The sequence below is a fragment of the Polypterus senegalus genome, chromosome 9, assembly GCF_016835505.1.
Source record: "Polypterus senegalus isolate Bchr_013 chromosome 9, ASM1683550v1, whole genome shotgun sequence".
In the NCBI taxonomy this organism is placed as follows: domain Eukaryota; kingdom Metazoa; phylum Chordata; class Cladistia; order Polypteriformes; family Polypteridae; genus Polypterus; species Polypterus senegalus.
In genome coordinates, this window is record NC_053162.1 from 178379371 (window position 1) to 178399621 (window position 20251).

At 44.0% G+C, this 20251-nt stretch overlaps 1 protein-coding gene across 1 annotated transcript in view; it reads left to right on the forward strand.

Moving 5' to 3' along the window:
- The window catches only part of adamts13 (ADAM metallopeptidase with thrombospondin type 1 motif, 13), a 66363-nt gene that overhangs the window by 38612 nt on the left and 7500 nt on the right, over positions 1-20251 (forward strand). Inside the window, exons 16-25 of the mRNA XM_039764415.1 lie at positions 3202-3383; positions 5722-5857; positions 5952-6081; positions 7119-7298; positions 9611-9790; positions 10021-10225; positions 10769-10877; positions 11160-11289; positions 11943-12122; positions 18275-18451. Coding sequence (XP_039620349.1) covers positions 3202-3383; positions 5722-5857; positions 5952-6081; positions 7119-7298; positions 9611-9790; positions 10021-10225; positions 10769-10877; positions 11160-11289; positions 11943-12122; positions 18275-18451 — 1609 coding nt within the window. The remainder of the gene's footprint in view (positions 1-3201; positions 3384-5721; positions 5858-5951; positions 6082-7118; positions 7299-9610; positions 9791-10020; positions 10226-10768; positions 10878-11159; positions 11290-11942; positions 12123-18274; positions 18452-20251) is intronic.

Sequence of the window (20251 nt, forward strand, 5' to 3'; positions counted from 1 at the left end):
TAAAAGACAAAATAAGAAATTAAAATAAGACAACATTAGTTAACATAGAAAAGGAGTAAGGTCTAATGGCCAGGGTGGTCAAAAAAACAGGCTGGAGGAAAAAAAAAATAAAATCTGCAGGGGTTCCAGGCCTCGAGACCACCCAGTCCCCTCTGGGCATTCTACCTAACATGAATGAAACAGTCGTCTTTGGATTTAGGGTTCTCACGGAGTCACTTGATATTGATGGTCATACAGACTTCTGGCTTTTAATCCATCCATCATTGTTGGAACCTCACGGTGCTTTGAGTAGACATCAGAAAAGGAAACAGAAGAGAGAGTAGGGGTTAGTACACGGGGAGAACATGCAAACTCCATGCAGGGAGGACCTGGGTCTACTAACTGTGAGGCAGCAGCGCCACCCACTGCGCCACCGTGCTGCCCTGGCGGATAATCAAACTTATTAAACCCGGAAAACTGTCCCCTAATTGTCTGCGTGTGAAACGCAGAAAACCTGCTGCACGATTCCTATTCATTTGATTTATGAATGACTCATGACCCAAGAACCAGTTGCAAGATTCCCACTCATTTAAATCACAAACTTTTCATTACTTGTGAACCAGTTGCTTGATTTTCATTTATTTTATTTATTAATAAATCATTACCCGAGAACCAGCTGCACGATTCTTTGCCAACAAACAAGTCGCACGATTCCCATTCACTTGTGATTCAGTAACGTAACGTCTTATATTAATTATGCATCTTAAATGTGTTGTCATGCTATGCTTACTGAAACTGGGCAATATCATATGAATTTGCATCATTAATTAATTATATATACAAACACATATGCTTCTATAAAATAATGCATGAATTATTAAATTATGATGCGATCAGACCTGTCCGGACATTAAGTATGCATCCGTGTCTATTCCTCAAAATGAATCAAACAAATTAAATTAAACAAAAGGATTGGTTGACTTAAACGGGTATTTTGAAAAACTTGATTGAGTACAGAGAAGAGAAATTTCTGTCACTACTGACTCTCTGAAGTACATTAGCCTGGAGCCCAGAATATACTGTGTGTATATGTATGTGTATGTGTATATATATATATATGAATCTGTATGTGTATATATATATATATATATGAATCTGTATGTGTATATATATATTTATGAATCTGTATGTGTATATATATATATATATATATATGAATCTGTATGTGTATATATACAGTATATATATGAATCTGTATGTGTATATATATATATATGAATCTGTATGTGTATATATATATATATATAGTAGGGGGCTTTGCCTCCTGCTCACTTCGCTCGCCAATCCCCCCAGCCTGCACTAAGTGCCAGCCACTTTGCGTCTCTGCTGCTCGTGTTGTGAAGAGGGGGGCTGAGTGCACCCCAAGGAGACCCAGTCGCTCCTCCGAGACCCCATTCTTAAACGGTGATACAATGGGAAACAAATACAGTTGTTGTTTTTTTTTTACCTCCACTTTGCTCGATCAGCTGCTGGCTTGCTGCTGCTGCCATGCCGTGTGATCTTTGAACATTTAAAAACCTGTACAGCAGCTGTCCGTTTGTCTCACTGCCTTGTCTCTCTTCTCCCTCAGACATCCTCTGCTCCTGTTGGGGGTCTCGCTCCCGAGATGCCCCCCTATGAATAGGAAGATTTTCTATTCTTTTAACTGAGAGACAGAACTGTCCCCTCCAACTACACACGGATCTCGATTCACTCGCCTAAGAGACTTGTGTTTGTTTGAAGTGTCTGAATAACGTTTCTGTCTCTAAAATCTCTGACAGCGTAGGTGGATTTCACTTTTACCAAACAACTCTTTTTTAATTCTCGTGGATACGCCTCTTCATTGGGAAGAAACACTACTTGATTTTTTCCCTGATGGCAACACGAATTAGACAATCTACAAGTCTCTGACTTAAAGTTTAAATCCTAACAATATATTCGATCTCTTTTCGCTGTTCTGTTATTTCACCGAGTAATAATTTCCATTTGTTTGCGCTTATGCGATCTTTACTATCAGTTTTTTTGAGGCTTTTGAATTTTCATATTTCCATTATCTCTAACCTGCTCTGCATGTGCATCACACCAACGTTTTTGAATTCTTTACGACATTCTACTTTGTCATCTACTCTTTGTCTTTTACTTCCGACCCCGGGTGTGTTTAAATCCCTTGTCTCACAGAACATGAAATTATCTCTCTGATAAAGATTTTTTTAATATAATATTCATATAGGCTTCAGCAGTGATGTCACAGTGGACCTGCCTCTTTGGGTTCCATCGAACAGAAGACATGGTGCACAACTGGAAACATTAAACCATAAATATATATCATACTTAAACACCATAATTAAAAAAAAAAATTCAGAATGACAGAAAATTTGCTATGTAAAATAATCATTAAAAAGTAGCAAAAAATTACCAAGGATAACTGGAAATACACTTAAATCAGGGTAGGCACTGTCATGAAAACGAGTCAGAAAATAATGAGGAGTCTTGAGCCATCGTTACAAATGAAATTCAAACATAGACGTCCGTTATTTACAACAACTGATGGAGCCCCGCGTGCTCCTTTTCAATGTAACATGGCCGACTGAAGAAAGAGTACGAGAAGACGTCTGTTAACCAGCAAGGCTCATTTGCATAGAATGATGACAAACACACCAATCAGCATACAGATAAATGGTGTGTTCTGAAAACACGCCTCTGCTATTAGATTTTACTTAAAGTCCCAAAATATTTAATCATTTAAAAGCTCTGGGTGATGCCTGGTTTAACTGAATAAGACTAGTTAAGCAGGCAGGCATTTTCAAGGACATTTTCCTCTTACAAATCCCAGCTAAAAATGACGAGTACTGTGGCTCAACATGCCCAGATAATTATTTCAATAATATTATATATTTTTTGTTATTTATTTCAAGTCAAAAAATGAAATACTAAGTAGGACTCTGAACTGAATCAAATAGATAAGATAAAGGAGTAAGTGGGTTTAACAAGGGTAAATGCAGTTGAATGACTGATTGTATTTCATTTTGTTTTCCTTTTTTTTTTTACTCACTAAATTAGCCAATAGGAGCCACACTGTTTAAGCTTGTATAGCGCCTTTAGCTCTCTGTGTGTTGGCATTTTAACACTTCTCATTCATGGTACTGTACAACCAATTAAAAACTGCTAATCCTCCCTCTGCAGCCGTCAAGATCAAAAGTCAGTATGTGCTCGCTGGCAAAGGCAGCATCTCAATGAACAGGACCCACCCGTCCACCCTTGAGGACCACCGCATGGACTATAAGCTCTACCTCACCACCGGAAGTCTGCCAAACTCTGAGGAGCTCTTCATCAGAGGGCCTGTGGAGGACGAGACACAGATCCAGGTAGGGGCACACGCACACACACTCACACTCACACACTCACACACAAACACACACGCACACACAAACACACACGCACACGCACGCACACACACACCACACTCACACAAACACACATGTACACAAACAGACACACACTCACACACACACGCAAACACAAACACACATGCATGCACAGACACACGCGCACACACACACAAACACACACACACACAAACACACACACACTCACACACACACGCACACACACACACACACACACACGAACGCTGACACCTAAAAAGAACCAATAGTTGCATACAAATGGGATGTTGTGAGGGTGGCTTATGTGTAATGTAATGTTGTAATCCTGCCGACTACACTAAAATTAATATCTATCTATCTATCTATCTATTATATAGTGCCTTTCATATCTATCTATCTATCTATCTATCTATCTATGTATTATATAGTGCCTTTCATATCTATCTATCTATCTATCTATCTATCTATCTATCTATCTATCTATCTATCTATCTATCTATCTGTCTGTCTGTCTGTCTGTCTGTCTGTCTATCTATCTATCTATCTATCTATCTATCTATCTATCTATGTATTATATAGTGCCTTTCATATCTATCTATCTATCTATCTATCTATCTATCTATCTATCTATCTATCTATCTATCTATCTATCTATCTATTATATAGTGCCTTTCATATCTATCTATCTATCTATCTATCTATCTATCTATCTATCTATCTAACTATCTATCTATCTATGTATTATATAGTGCCTTTCATATCTATCTATCTATCTATCTATCTATCTATCTATCTATCTATCTAGTGTTTGAATTCTGTGAGATATCTCGGTTTAATGAGTCAGGAGTAGTGGGGATACATTCTTGGAGGAGGAGGAAGGAGGAATTGTGATTGGTTTATTTGTACATTTTGATGTGTCTTTGGAAGGATGATCATTGGAAAGGCGCTGTGTTCGAACTCTGTGAGATATTACTGTGTCTGTGGTTTGAGGCTCTTTGGCGCTCCCTTGTGGTTACGATAGATAGATAGATAGATAGATAGATAGATAGATAGATAGATAGATAGATAGATATTAATTTTAATGTAGTCGGCAGGATCACAACATTAGATAGACAGACAGATCGATAGAGAGAAGAACATTTTCTCTTACAGATGCCACACAGAGGTGGCCATCACCAGACACCAGATCTGAGTAGTCGAGAGGGAGCACAGGACCTCACCAGTGCCTCACCAGTGACTCCATATACGTAGCTGCTGACCCACAGACTACTCTGTAGATGAGCATCAAGGATGTGAATGACAAGGAGCCAGCATAGCAATCTGAAGAGAGGAGTGACTTGTGCTCACCTTGACTGTTTGAACACCACGCATGCCGTTACGTTTTGAATTATCAGCAGCTGCCTTGGTGACACAGGCTGGGGCTCCTGCCAGTAGAGAGTCACAGTACTTCAGACGTGACAAGACCAGAGCCTGGGCCAGGACTTGTGCAGCACATTCTGTCAGATTTGATCTGATCTTGCGGATGTTGTATGGAGTGAATCTGCAGGACTGGGTGACCTTAGTGACATGGTCCCTGAAGAACAGCTGGTCAGCAATCACCACCCTAAAGTTACCCACCAACTTGCCAGTTGCTAGTGCTATTGACTTGAGCTGAATAGACAGCTGAATTCAGGTAAGAAGGTCTGTCTTTGCCAGGCTGAGCTGGAGATGGTGTTCCTTCATCCAGGTTGCAATATCAGTGAGACCTGCAGAGATTCCCTCTGGTGGGACCGGCAGGTACAGCTGTGTATCACCAGCAGAGCACTGATAAGAGAAGGAATTGTAATTGAGGATTGGGCTAAGTGAGGAGGTGTATAAGGAGAAGAGGAGAGGACGCCATGCTTGGCTGGTGCATCCTGGACATGCAGTAGGGTCTGCCCAAGAGATGTTGCGGAATGGCGCTAACAATCAGGCCACAGCTGAAGTCACTGAGATCACCTGCTGTCCCCACACTGGTGTTTGATGTGCACATGAACTGAAGCTCCTGACCTGTGTCTGTATGATTTGATGCATTGCGCTGCTGCCACATGATTGGCTGGTTCGGTATTTGCATGCATAAGCAGGTGTACAGGTGGTCCTAAGAATTTGCTCGGTGAGAGCATATTGGAGTTGCTTTTTTTGTTTTAATACACTGAACTGACTTCTTTACAGTCACATAGTAAGCCAGGGTGGGCATTGAAGTAGCAGTTGTGTGGGTTCCAGTCCACTGCCATGACCTCTAAATCAGAGTGTCATCCTCTCAGCAGTCACCTTTTGTCTTTGCCCTTTTCATTTGCAGGTGTTTCGTAAGTACGACAAAGAGTATGGCGAGATCACCAACCCCAACATCACCTACTCCTACTACCTGCCCACCATAAAGTCCACCTTCTCGTGGGTGGCAGTCACCTCAGCTTGCTCTGTTACCTGTGGGGGAGGTGAGCTCTTTACCCCTGGTGTTTGCACTCATCCCTCATTTTTAGACCCCTCATCTCAGTCCTCCTTCTGCTCTGATGTTCTCACACCTCCCAGGAGTACAGAAGACGTCCTACACCTGCGCCGACGCCGGCACAAAGGAAAAGGTGGCAGAGGAAAAATGTAAGGGCATCCCTCAGCCTGCAGTAAAGCACCAGCTCTGCAATGTGAGACCGTGCCCACCCAGGTACAGTAAGCACAAGGGGGCGCTCTTCAGGTCAGACTCAGTGGGCTCGCTTCATAAAATGTGTGATGTCAGATGGAGGGCGGGGCTTTTCATGTGTGCTTAAACAGGCAAAGCAACACAATAGACTTCAATTTGGGTGTTGTGAGCAATGTGTGCCACCAGGTGGTGCTGTTATGGCAAGACTGGAAGTATTTAAATATGGGCTCTTCTATATAGTGACTTTCTCAGTTTATCTTTTTTCCACCTTAATAAAAGGACAGGGTCAGTGTGTCAGTATATCTGTGTGTCTTTCCAGTTGCTATGTCTATGTTATATGCCATTTGGTGATGGGATTCATAAAAAGCAGAACTAATGCTTGTAAAGCGCCATCTGTTGGAGTAACAAATGCAATGCATTTTAGGACAAATATTTAACATGCACCAACTGTTAGAATGGCAAATGTAACGGATTTTATAGCTGCAAGTATTTGACATGCACCAACTGTTAGAATAGCAGATGTAATGCATTTTATGACTCCAAATGTTTGTGTTGCACCAACTGTTGGAATGAGAAGTGCATTTTATTACTCCAAATATGTTTGATGTGTCATCTATTGGAATGACTAATTCAATGCATTTCATTGCTACAAATGTTTGTGAGGCACCATATGTTGGAGTGACAAAAGCAATGCATTTTATGACTTCAAATATTTGTGGTGCGCCATCTGTTGGAACAGCAAATGTATTTCATTACTTCAAGCATTTTTGATGTGCCATTTCTTGGAATGACAAATGCAGCATTTTTTAATACTAAAAAATGATTACTCTGTTTTATTACGCACCATCTGTTAAAATGATAAAAGCAATGCATTTTATAACTACAAGTATTTGTAATACGCCATCTGTTGGAATGACAAATACAATGCATTTTATTACATTGCAAAAGATGGTGCACTGCAATCATTAACACTGAGGTCTATGTCAATTATTTAGAATTCCAAACGTTTTAGACAGGTAGGCACAGCTTACCCAATATATCCAATGTTTCTTTTTGCTCAGGTGGGAGGTGGGCGAGTTTGGACCCTGCACTCTCAGCTGTGGAGGAGGAGTGAGAATGCGGCCGCTGCGTTGTCTAAGGAAGGAGAAGGAGCTGACCGTCAAACTTCCCCATCACAAATGTCCCAGAGAGACCATGCCTGTGTTGACGGAGGTCTGTGGCACAGCTCCCTGCCCAGCCAGGTACCCACTCTTAAAAATGACTGGTGACAGAAGGCAGCTTGATGGCGCCCCCACGTGGGAATGAAATGTACTTAGAAATAAAACAGAAAAAAATCTATCCATGAATCCATTTTCCATGACACAACTGGAAGTAGTAGAAGTTCTGGCAGCACTGGGCACAAAGCAAAAAACCTGGGCAGGCTGAGAGTCCAGCACAAGGCCAACTTAGAGTGAGCACATAAGGTGTGTGTCTTTCTGATCTGATAGGAGGACATGCCATGCAGACAGAGGGAGGCTGTGCAGATGTCACAAGGGCCAGGCAGGAGATCAAACTGAGGCCACCGAGGCTAACAGACGTCAACACTAACCTGCCACTTGGGCTTATCCTGGGTATGAGGAAAAAGCAAATCATTTCTGCCTCATCACTCACAACCCAGGATGGACAGGATTCCAGTCTATCACTGGGCACACTCAGGCATGTGCCCACGTTGAAACAATTTATAGAGTCAGCACTGATCTAAAAGATTGAATCAAGGTCTTTGTAGGCTGTGACAATATGTCACTCAGAAAAAATATAATCAGTGAATAAAAGGTCATGCCCAAACTGGCTTAATCCAGTTTAGGGCTGGGGCGGAGCTTAGCTTGGAATGCAAGGAAGGGAAAAAAACCAACCGCGGGCTCTGTTACTGCAAATGAAAAATAGGAATCATGGGTAAATGTTTAAATATACTCATTACAGTTCAGTTTAACTGAATTATGTGATTATATTGTTTACCAGTTTCATTTATTAATTTAAATGAAATATATGAGGGAAAATCAAAAAGTAAATGCAATTTGAAAATTACGCAGTTACTGTGACGGATAGAAGCGAACGCATCACAACACTATTTGTGGTGGCATACGGGTATCAAAAACGCAGAGTGCAACGCTGTGCCGCTAGTCCAGTGGAAGCCAAAGTCAGACGAACATCGACGCTCCGCTGCAGGAGTACACCATTGAGGAGCAACGCGCCGTAGTGAGATTTCTTTGGGTAGAGGGAGTGAAACTTGCAGAAATTCACCAAAATGTATAGAAAAATAAAAAGACGTGAAAGGAACTACATATGAAAGGCACTATATAATAGATAGATAGATAGATAGATAGATAGATACATATGAAAGGCACTATATAATAGATAGATAGATAGATAGATAGATAGATAGATATGAAAGGCACTATATAATAGATAGATAGATAGATAGATAGATAGATAGATAGATAGATAGATAGATACACTGTAGATAGATAGATAGATAGATAGATAGATAGATAGATAGATAGATAGATAGATAGATATGAAAGGCACTATATAACAGATAGATAGATAGATAGACAGATAGATAGATAGATAGATAGATAGATAGATAGATGCACACACACTATGATCTGAACGCACTCCAGAATGACTAAAAAGTGAAAAAAAATAAAAAAGGAAACTTCTGCCTTGGCAGTCCCAGTCCCAGTGAGTCCCAGTTGGTATAAAGGACCCCCCAGTACTTTCTCGACACACTTCCACTGATGTGTTGGCTGAAAGTCCTCAGTGTTGTTGCATCAGAGAGAAGACGTGCAGCGTTGTTCATGATGGCTCTCAGTTTTCTCTTCATTCTCTCCTTTGCTATGGCCTCCAGGGGGTCCTGAGTGTGTCCTGTAACTGAGCCTTGCCCTTCTCCTTAACTTGTTGATTCGGTGGTCCTCTCCTAAAGTGATGTCACCAGCCCAGCACACCACAGTGGCCATCACAGAGTTGCAGAAGATGTGTAGGACATCATTGCCCACGTTAAAGTAATGCGGTCCCCTAAGGAAGAAGGGTCTGCTCTGCCTTTTCTTCTATAGTTCCTCTGTGTTATGAGACCAGTCCAGTCTGTCATTGATGGGGACCCCTAAGTTCTTGTAGGTGTGGACCACCTGTGCATGCACTCTTTAAGTAGTGACCCGACTTAGAGGCTCATTGGTGCGGTGGAAGTCAGTTTTGCTGATGTTGAGTTGCAGTCAGTTCTCCGAGTTCTCCCCCCTGACTCCCCTCCACTGTCCCTACTGATCATCGATGTTCTTCGCTCTCACACTTTGATTTCAGTTCCTCTTATTTCTAGTATTTTGTTCGGAGCCCTTCAGTGACCTTTTCTGCATTTGCTGCTCTTGTGAACTCGTCTCGCTCCCACGACTCCCTTATAACAAATCAGTCACATCTCAGTTCGCTCCCATCTTTGACTGTCACTATGAATGTATGACCTCCTTATCCATCTTTGGAATTCCTAAATGCTAAGCTTCTTTTTTTTGTTATTTCCCCCCCCCAGCTGGAGAGCTCAAGCTCAGGGGCCCTGCAGCGCCACCTGTGGCGGAGGTGTGTTGCCCCTCCACATTTACTGCGCCAGGGATGCTGGAGCCCAGGAGGAGGCTCTGCCCGATGAAGACTGTGGACATCTCCCCCAGCCAGAAGCCTTTGAGGGATGTGGCACTGCTGCCTGCCCACCCAGGTGATCTTTCAGGGGGGACTTTGGAGTGGTCTTTGTTTCTATTTAATTGTCACTTATGTCATCTCAGCCATGATTATTGCATTGGACTTCTTTCTCTATGACACACCATCCCAGAGGGTCACCTTCATTTGCTGGACATTTGCTGTCACTGAGTGCACATCCAGCCTTGACCAAGGTCCTCTGTCCGCTCTTGTCCTTTGTCACTTGTGATCTCTGATGTCTGTCCCCAGGTGGTCCGTGTCTCATCTTGGCAATTGCTCGGCTATTTGTGGCCCAGGTGTGACTCCCCAGACGTCCATCTGTGTCCAGTCTGTTGACGGCTCAGATATTGAGGTGGACCACGCGATGTGCCCTCCAACAGAGAAGCCCTTGGAATTCCTACCCTGTGTGGTCAGCGTCTGTCCAGTTGGCTGGGACAGCTGGCACAGTTCTGAGGTGAGTCCTCAATGGCCCCCAAAAAGGCTGACGTCCAGTCGCTGGAATTGTCAGGTCTCAGCCAGGGTGGGGTTCAGAATCATGTTGTAGTTCTTAATTTTGGGTTTTGTCTGTGTCTATGAGAGGCCTCTGTTGTGTTCCATGTGTTTTATGTGTTGTCCCCCAAGAGGTGGACCCGGAACTGCCCTCCATTCTCTAAAACTGGAGGGACTCCCACAGTTCCTGGTGGTTCATTTTGAATGCGCGTGGCAGGCGGTGAGTGTTACTTGTTTTTTTTGGGGTATTTTTTCGCCATTTGTGTCCATTTTCCTCTGTTCTTTGACTTTGTCCCTTTCTGCCAACTCCTTTTTTCCCTTCTGTGCTCATCGGAGCCTCATGTACTTGTGATAATAAATCTTCCATTTCCTGAAGACTCTGCGTGACTTTTGCATCTTGCCAGGGTTTTTGATGGGATTTCCCCCTATAGTGGGCATTTTTAGAAATGCTTTGGGACTCCCAGTCCCAGCAGGCCTGACAGTTTTGCTATTCTTGCTCGTTTCTTAGGCCGTCCAGTTTAAGATGACCAAGTCTAAGGATCCCATCTACCTTGATGAGCATCCTGTGTACGTGTGGAGCCCTGTGACTGGACCCTGCTCTGAGACCTGTGGTGGAGGTGACTGACTTTTTACTTTTTGTCAGCGTTCACAAAGTTAGCAGTTCAGTTAGCATCCATGGCAAACTGTGCTGGGGACCGATTGTCCATCTAAAGCTTGAGTGTCAGGAACAGATGAGACCGTCCGGCTCTGCCCTCCACTTCCTCACACCTTCACTCCACCGGTGACACGCTGAGTTAAAGAGAGCCAGGAGTGTCGAGGAAAGACAGAGGAAGAGGAGGAGGAGGAGGAGTTGGGATTGAAAACGACTCACGTTCTGAACTCCTGGGGTTTCTTTTCAGGGCTATCAGAGATCCATTACGTCTGTGTGGAGCACAGAAGCAAGAACCCAATGTCAGAGAAGCTCTGCGAGGAGACAACCCGGCCAGAGACGAGACAGGAGACTTGCAACCCAGAGCCGTGCCCTCCTCAGTAATCAGTAACCATTTTTATTTATGCAGCACATCTCACGAGGTCCTCTGTTTGACTTGGGTTTATGGCGCAACTCGATCCCAGTTAAAGTACACTTGGAGAGAAGTAAAGATGGCGGGGCACCACTGGGATTCATGAAATGTCATATATATACAATATTATATATAAGGTTTGTAACTGGAGACTGCATGGCCATGACTGCATGTGTGACTTTATACACCTGTGCCAAAGGGGCTGACTGGCACACCAGAATTCAATCATTAAGAGGCGGTCCCAATTCTTTTTGTCCATTTAATGTATAATGTGAAAAATTCATCAGACACGGTTGCAAATACCAAGAGAAGGTGCTAGAGTTGAAAGATAAAGGAGAGAGGCGGCATCTGCTAAGCGTCAAAAACACGTGACATGGCAAACTACTGGAACACGCAAACAATTGAGGCAGGAAACTGGGCGTTGGGTGGCCTGGAGGTCCGCATGTTGCTAGTATTAAATAGCACATTACACGGTGAAGCACCAGCCAGCAGCATGGTGTTCTTCTAGTGTCACACAGATGTCCTTGGACCTTGGCCCTCACTAGTTAATTTGAGGAAAGTGCCCAGGTTTCCATGTTCTGAATCTAAATGTGCTGCCATGTTTGTCCTTCTGGCCCACAGGTGGGAACTCCAAGCTTTTGGTCCCTGCAGCGCCTCATGTGGTCAAGGAATGGCAATGCGGGCGGCGCACTGTGTGAGGATGACCAGCAGTGCAATGGTCAGCCAGCCGGAGTCTGTCTGTGATGGTTTGCCCAAACCCACTGAACAGGAGAGCTGCCAGGCTGGTCCCTGTCCTGCAAGGTAAAGTCCCAGTGCTTGATGGTAAACAATCCGGTCGGTACCATGGAGTCACCTTCAACGACGTCCATCCACCCATTCAATATGTGAACCTGCTTATCTAGTTTAGTGTCACAGGGTCACAAGTCTCTTCCTGCAACTTACCTGGGAAGAGGTGCCAGTCCATCACAGGGCACAATCACACGCATACAGAACTGATGGATGTGAGACAAACAGAGGCAGACAGAGACCTGGACGAGCAAAACTAACGGGCAAGCAAAGAACTGAAGCCATTAGATAGATAGATGTGAAAGGCACTATATAATAGATAGATAGATAGATAGATAGATAGATAGATAGATAGATAGATAGATAGATAGATAGATAGATAGATAGATAGAAAGGCACTATATAATAGATAGATGGATAGATAGATAGATAGATAGATAGATAGATAGATAGATAGATAGAAAGGCACTATATAATAGATAGATGGATAGATAGATAGATAGATAGATAGATAGATAGATAGATAGAAAGGCACTATATAATAGATAGATGGATAGATAGATAGATAGATAGATAGATAGATAGATAGATAGATGTGAAAGGCACTATATGATAGATAGATAGATAGATAGATAGATAGATAGATAGATAGATAGATAGATAGATAGATAAAAGGCACTATATAATAGATAGATAGATAGATAGATAGATAGATGTGAAAGGCACTATATGATAGATAGATAGATAGATAGATAGATAGATAGATAGATAGATAGATAGATGAAAGGCACTATATAATAGATAGATAGATAGATAGATAGATAGATAGATAGATAAAAAGATAGATAGATAGATAGATAGATGTGAAAGGCACTATATAATAGATAGATAGATAGATAGATAGATAGATAGATAGATAGATAGATAGATAGATAGATAGATAGATAGATAGATAGATAGATAGATACTTTATTAACCCCAGGGGGAAATTCCCATACTCCAGCAGCAGCATACTGATAAAAAACAATATTAAATTAAAGAGTGATAACAATGCAGGTATAACAGACAATAACTTTATATAATGTTAACATTTCCCCCCCCCCCCGGGTGGAACTAAAGAGTCGCATAGTGTGGGGTCTCCTCAGTCTGTCGCTGAAGCTACTCCTCTGTCTGGAGATGATCCTGTTCAGTGGATGCAGTGGATTCTCCATGATTGACAGTTGCCTGCTCAGTGCCCGTCGCTCTGCCACTGATGTCAAACTGTCCAGCTCCGTGCCTACAATAGAGCCTGCCTTCCTCACCAGTTTGTCAAGTCGTGAGGCGTCCCTCATCTTCATGCTGCCTCCCCAGCACACCACCGTGTAGAAGAGGGCGCTCGCCACAACTGTCTGGTAGAACATCTGCAGCATCTTATTGCAGATGTTGAAGGATGCCAGCCTTCTAAGGAAGTATAGTCGGCTCTGTCTTAGGTGAGGTGAGATGAGAAGGGCTGACCAGGACACAACTGAAGACCCGAACTGCAATTAGTGAGGATCTGGCAAAATTAGCAATCAAAAATCTGAACATAGAAGAGGCAAGAGGGCAAGGGGGTGGACCACTGTGGACACTAGGGGTCATTGTAACCCCTTAAACCCAACATGCAGACATGCAGGACACAAGGTAACAACATTAGAGCATTAGAACACTCCAGCCGAGAACAGGCCATTCAGCCCAACAAAGCTCGCCAGTCCTCTCCACTTATATTTTCCAAAAACGCATCAAGTCGAGTTTTGAAAGTCCCTAAAGTCTTACTGTCTATCACACTAGTTGGTCTCTTATTCCAAGTGTTTATCGTTCTTTGTGTGAAAAAAAACTTCCTAATGTTTGTGCGAAATTAAATCTTCACAAGTCTCCAGCTGTGTCCCCGTGTTCTTGATGATCTCATTTTAAAGTCACCGTCTCGGTCCACTGGACTCATTCCCTTCATCATTCTAAACACATCAGTCAGGTCTCCTCTTCATCTCCTTTAAAGGGTCAGCTCTTTTAATCTTTCCTCATTACTTATCCCCTGTAGCCCTGAATCAGCCTCGTCGCTCTTCTCTGGACCTTCTCTAGTTGCTGTTATGTCTTTTTCGTAGCCTGGAGACCCAAACTACACTCCAGGATGAGGCCTCACCAGTGTGTTATAAAGCTGAGCAGAACCTCCTGTGACTTGTACTCCACACATCAAGGCGCTATATAACCTGACATTCTGTTAGCCTTCTTAATGGCTTCTCAACACTGTCGGGAAGTCAATAGCTTAGAGTCCACTACGACTCCTAAATCCTTCTCATAAGGTGTACAGTGACCCCTCGCTATATCGCACTTCGACTTTCACGGCTTCACTCCATCACAGATTTTATATGTTATCATATCTAAATATATATATCATGGATTTTTCGCTGGTTCGCGGATTTCTGCGGACAATGGGTCTTTTAATTTATGGTACATGCTTCCTCAGTTGGTTTGCCCCGTCGATTTCATACAAGGGACGCTATTGGAAGATGGCTGAGAAGCTACCCAATCGGAGCACGTATTACGTATTAAATAAAACTCCTCAATGATATACGATATGCTTCCCGCGCGGTGCTTCGCATGCTTAAAAGCCCGAACAGCACGTATTAATTTTTGATTGCTTGCTTTTCTCTCTCTCTCTCTCTCTGACATTCTCTGCTCCTGACGCGCACTCCTTTGAAGAGGAAGACATGTTTGCATTCTTTTAATTGTGAGACGGAACTGTCATCTCTGTCTTGTCATGGAGCACAGTTTAAACTTTTGAAAAAGAGACAAATGTTTATCTGCAGTGTTTTAAAGTCCCTGTCTCTACAACCTCCTGTGTTTCTGTGCAAAAATGTGAACCAAGCGTGACAATATGAAAATAACAATGTAAACGTATGGTTTTTACTTCGCGGATTTTCACCTTTCGAGGAGGGATCTGGAACGCAACCCCCGCGATCGAGGAGGGATCACTGTACTTTCGATTTTCTGACCGCCCGTTGTGTTTTCAAACCTCACATTTTGACTTCCTATGTGTAATTCTTTACATTTACTGCCACAAATCTGCCCGAGTCTGTCTGCTGTCCAAGTCCTTCTGTGATGATACAACAGATTCCAATTATCTGCTAATCCACCTATCTTGGTATCATTTGCCGACTTAACCAGCTTGTTACTTATTTTCCTCTCTAATTCATTTCTATATACTGTAATCCCTCCTCGATCGTGGGGGTTGCGTTCCAGAACCCCCCCGAGATAGCTGAAAATCCGTGAAGTAGATGTCTGTATGGTGATTTTTATATATTTTAAGCCCTTATAAACTCTCCCACACTCTTATAAACATTTCCAGGCACAGTTATACAGAATTGAAATTATGTATGTAAACCCACTGTTAATATATATCCATCCATCCATTTTCTAACCCGCTGAATCCGAATACAGGGTCACGGGGGTCTTGTGGAGCCAATCCCAGCCAACACAGGGCACAAGGCAGGAACTAATCCTGGGCAGGGTGCCAACCCACCGCAGGACACACACACACACCAAGCACACACTAGGAACAATTTAGAATCGCCAATCCACCTAACCTGCATGTCTTTGGACTGTGAGAGGAAACCCACGCAGACACGGGGAGAACATGCAAACTCCACGCAGGGAGGACCCGGGAAGCGAACCACCTAGGTCTCCTTACTGCGAGGCAGCAGCGCTACCACTGCGCCACCGTGCCGCCCTGTTTATATACAGTAAAACCTAAATATTATTTTAAAGATGTCGAGCGTCTCCGATATCACATATGTTATAGACATTACGATAGACAGGCCACCAGCAATAAATACGTACAATGCAAGAAAAATTGTATAAAGTAAATGTGTGCACAGTGACACTAATCGTATGTACAATGCACTAAGTACTGTAAGTAGAAAATTAATTCTTGTTACTCACCAACAATGACACGATGACTTGTCCGATAACGATGAGTTTAGTTTTACTGCACAACAGAGGAGAGCGTCACAGCCCTTCTAAAGGAGCCTCTTCAGGCGACTGTGTAGCACTGCCGTTGTTCTTCTTCAATCCAAATCCCTAAAGCAGATTCCATCCAGACTACCGCCTTATTACGTCCACTTACAACTCGTTTTGCACCCTGGTTAAAAGGACACTGCGGCCGTAGATCTTATACTCCTTTCCTCCTTTTTAAATAAAAAGAATCGTAGCCTCATTGAAGCCGTAATGGTGTCCTACAGCGGTGTAGCTTTTCCCTTCCTTCAGCATATCCAAAACTTTTACCTTTTCGGCAATCATTAGCATCTTCTATTGGCGCTTGGGCACGGCCCCTGAAGCAGCAGGAGCAGATCGTTTTGGAGCCATAATGAAGGGCTTGACTACACACAAAGATGAACACAAAAGAGCACAAAAGTGAACTCTTTACACAGCGAAACACGTTGATGCTGAATGAGCGAGACGAGACTTCCTGGTTAACGCAGGGGAACTGAATTCGGCGGTCTGTCGCTGAGCCAATCAGCACACAGGAACTTAACTGCATACTTTGATTGGGTAGCTTCTCAGTCATCCGCCAATAGCGTCCCTTGTATGAAATCAACTGGTCAAACCAACTGAGGAAGCTTGTACAGGAAGTAAAAAGACCCATTGTCCGCAGAACCGGCGAAGTAGTGAGAAATCTGCGTTATATATTTAGATATGCTTACATGTAAAATCCGCGATAGAGTGAATCCGTGAAAGTCGAAGCGCGATATAGCGAGGGGTTACTGTATTAAAAATAGCAGCGGCCCCAGCACTGCCCCCTGCTGGTCACCACTCTTAACATCGGCCAATTCTGATGATGTTCCTCGCACCATCACCCTCTGCCTTCTGTGTCTGAGCCAATCCTACTGCCATCTACACACATCACCCTGAACTGCCACTTCTTTTAGTTTGATGCCAACCCTCTCATGTGGCACCTCATAAAATGTCACGATAAATGATATCACATGATATCTGGTCGTATCATTTTGTTGCCTCCTCCTAGAATTCCGACACGACCTCCCTCTTCTGACCCCACGCTGACTGTCCTGTCCTTGCCAGGTGTTGCTCAATCTTATCCTTAATAATTCCTTCCATTACTTTTCCTGTGATGCCCGTTAAGCTTACTGGCCTCTAGTTGCTCTGATCTGCCCGGTCACCCTTTTTATATAACAGGATGATGTTTGCCATTTTCCAGTCCTTCAGAATCTCTCCAGTGCGCAGTGACTTCCTACAGATACGTGTCAGAGGTTTCTATCTGAACTCGCCAGCCTCCTTAAGCACTTTGTGATAAATCTGATCTGCTCCTGGTGATTTGTTTGACTTCAGCCTATTTAATCTCCGCAGCTCTTCTCTCTCTACATTTCCAACTCCCTCAGTTCCTCCTCAGTAGTCCCAGTTACCTCTGGGCGCTCGTCCACTTGCTCACTCACCAACAAGTTGTTTTGAATTATTTTCTTCTTCTATAAGCACCACAGCCACAGATTAACAGACTGGAGTACACCCTGCACTCAAATCTTCTCTCTTTCTCCTCCCAGCAAGTGTTGTCCACCTCCTCCCGACTCAGTCTCGCTGGCTGGGTTCTCAAAAGTCCCTTATAAATTGCCTGACCCAGAAGTGCTTCTTCTCTCCCGTCCACGTGACCTGCCCGCACTTCCGGGTCAGATGGAGTTTTTAATCATCCCGTTCTAAAGACCTACTAGTACTTCTGGACTCGAAGAGAACCTCATCTCCCATCTTTGTCTTCCCACAGCATCCTCTGGCGGCACCCATGGTACTGAGCAGGGATGTGATAACAAACTCCATGTCCCATGATGCCCTGCAGGAATCCGGGCTGACACCGTTATAATCCATGGAATCTGCTATCATCGTGTCTTGGGGGAGGCAGTGTCCCAAAGTAGCTGCCTTCCACCATCCTTCCATTCTTTGGGTGTCCCGGACATTTGTTACAGCACCAAATGAAGATCCAGTCCTGACCAAAAGTCCATGAGTAGCACTCCATGCAGAGGGGCAACACTGACCCTCCTTCATCACCAACTCCCATCTCTGGACACTCGAACGGCTAAATCGTCATCGCTGGCAGCATCACACAAGGCCCACTCTTACTTCATACTTACCCGTTGCTTTTTGTTCCGCAGGTGGCGCTACCAGTCAGGAGCCTGCAGTGCCTCCTGTGGCGGTGGGCTGATGAGGAGGGTCCTGTACTGCGTGCGCGATGGAGACGGCAGTGAAGAGGTGCTGCCGAATGAGGAGTGCTCGACTACGTCCAAACCCGAGGAGCTGGAGACGTGCAACCCTGAGCCATGCCCACCCAGGTGAGAGGGAAATTTGAAGGGACGCTCGGACGCCAGCCATTTTTTTTTTCATTTATTATGGAAGGAATTGGGATGTCCGTTGTAGACGTCCACGATAAATGAACAAAGCTGTAAAGCAAGAGTTAAGGCCATGTCACATGACACGACTTTCTTTGAGATTTTCAGCCGTGGCCTTCATTTACACATTTAGTGTGCCAGGGAGGCCCTTCCACGGCCGGAAGCTTTTTGAGGGATGTGGCACTGCTGCCCACCCACCCAGGTGGTCTTTCTTTCTATATTGCGCCCCTTTAGCCAGTTGCCGTGGCCCCGTAAAGCCGATCATGAAGTCTGGCGTACCCAGTGAGTCCCTCCAGCTAGTCCACCACTCACCACTCAAACAGGTTTGATTTTTGTCTTCAGTCGTAGTGTTGGCACTGAGTGCACGAGAGCTGACAGCCAATCAGTGCTCAGCTCGAAGTACAATACTTGGAAGGGAAGAATGAGGAACACACAAAGAGAAGATGTTGTGTGCTTTATGTACCACAGCAGAATGGAAAAGCAGAATAAAACAGCGAGTCTGAAGCTGAATTGGCCGTGCCGGTTAACCCTTTTGTGCAGCACTGGCTCCAGCAGGCAGCACGCTATTGGCTGTCAAGGAAAAGGGGCGGGCCCAACCGTGCTGGGAAGTCGTCTTGCAGTTGACACGGCCAGTGAGTTGACGTGCAGTGAGATCAGCGACCGCACTTGGCAGGTCTGACATAACCAATGACTAGAGGTGTCCAGCCTCAGAATTGACAGGTCAGAGGAGAACCCGGAGATGCACGTAAAAGTAAAATGAAAACAAATAAGAACGGAAATAGCAGCTAAAACCTAAACGAGAAAAATCTAGAAATGCACAAAGAAAAGAGCAGCAGTTAGTCCTTTGTTTTAAGGTATTGTCTCTGCAGAGACTCAGAGTGTCAAAGCATGTAATTCCTAAGAAGTTCCAAAAAGCATTTCCAAAAGCGGCCACGAGAGGGGGAAGTAACCCTCAAACCCCTGCTAGCTGTAGGCTGAAGGGCCTTCATTTCCAAACAGGTCAAGTTAGCCCACTAATCTTCCATCCAGAGCCACCAGGCTTAAGGAATCTCACATGAGATCAAGCAGACCAATAGGCTCAAGGTTCGGCCATGTGAAAAAGTAAGTGCACCCCTCAAATCTTGTGGACATTTTTCAACTATTTGAAGAAGCAAACAATGGATCTCCAGGCCGCCAGGGCCTACAGGGGATAAAAGTGGTCTACTTGACTGAAAACACAAGTTGACCAAAATATCAATCAGTTCAATGGGGGAAAAAAGTAAGCCCACCCTTGGCCCAATCCCCTTTAGTAGAAATGACTTCTTGTGGGAGTTTTTTGCAGAACTGCCCACCAGTCTCTGATGTTGACTCCACCACATTCTGACCACTCCAGATCTTTGTGGGGTTTCTTGCATGTTCTGCACAACAACCCCCAAACCACATGCAGCATTTCAATGGAATTCAAACGACTCAGCCAGTCCATCACCCTCAATGTCTTCTTTCTGAGCCATTCCTTGGTGGATTCCATGTCACCTTTCAGTCTGATGGCCTCACTTTCTCCACATGCTGCCAAACCCCAAACCAGAACATTTGGCCATTTCCATGGGGTGTACTTACTTTTTCACACGACTGTAGCTCATACCCTCCAGCTTAAAGAAAGTTAATTTCCAACTTCATTCCCAAACTGACACCCACCTCATTTCCAGTTAGCCCACCATGTTCAAATAATGTCTATGCCAGTCCCACCAAGCTTAAGGAACTTCA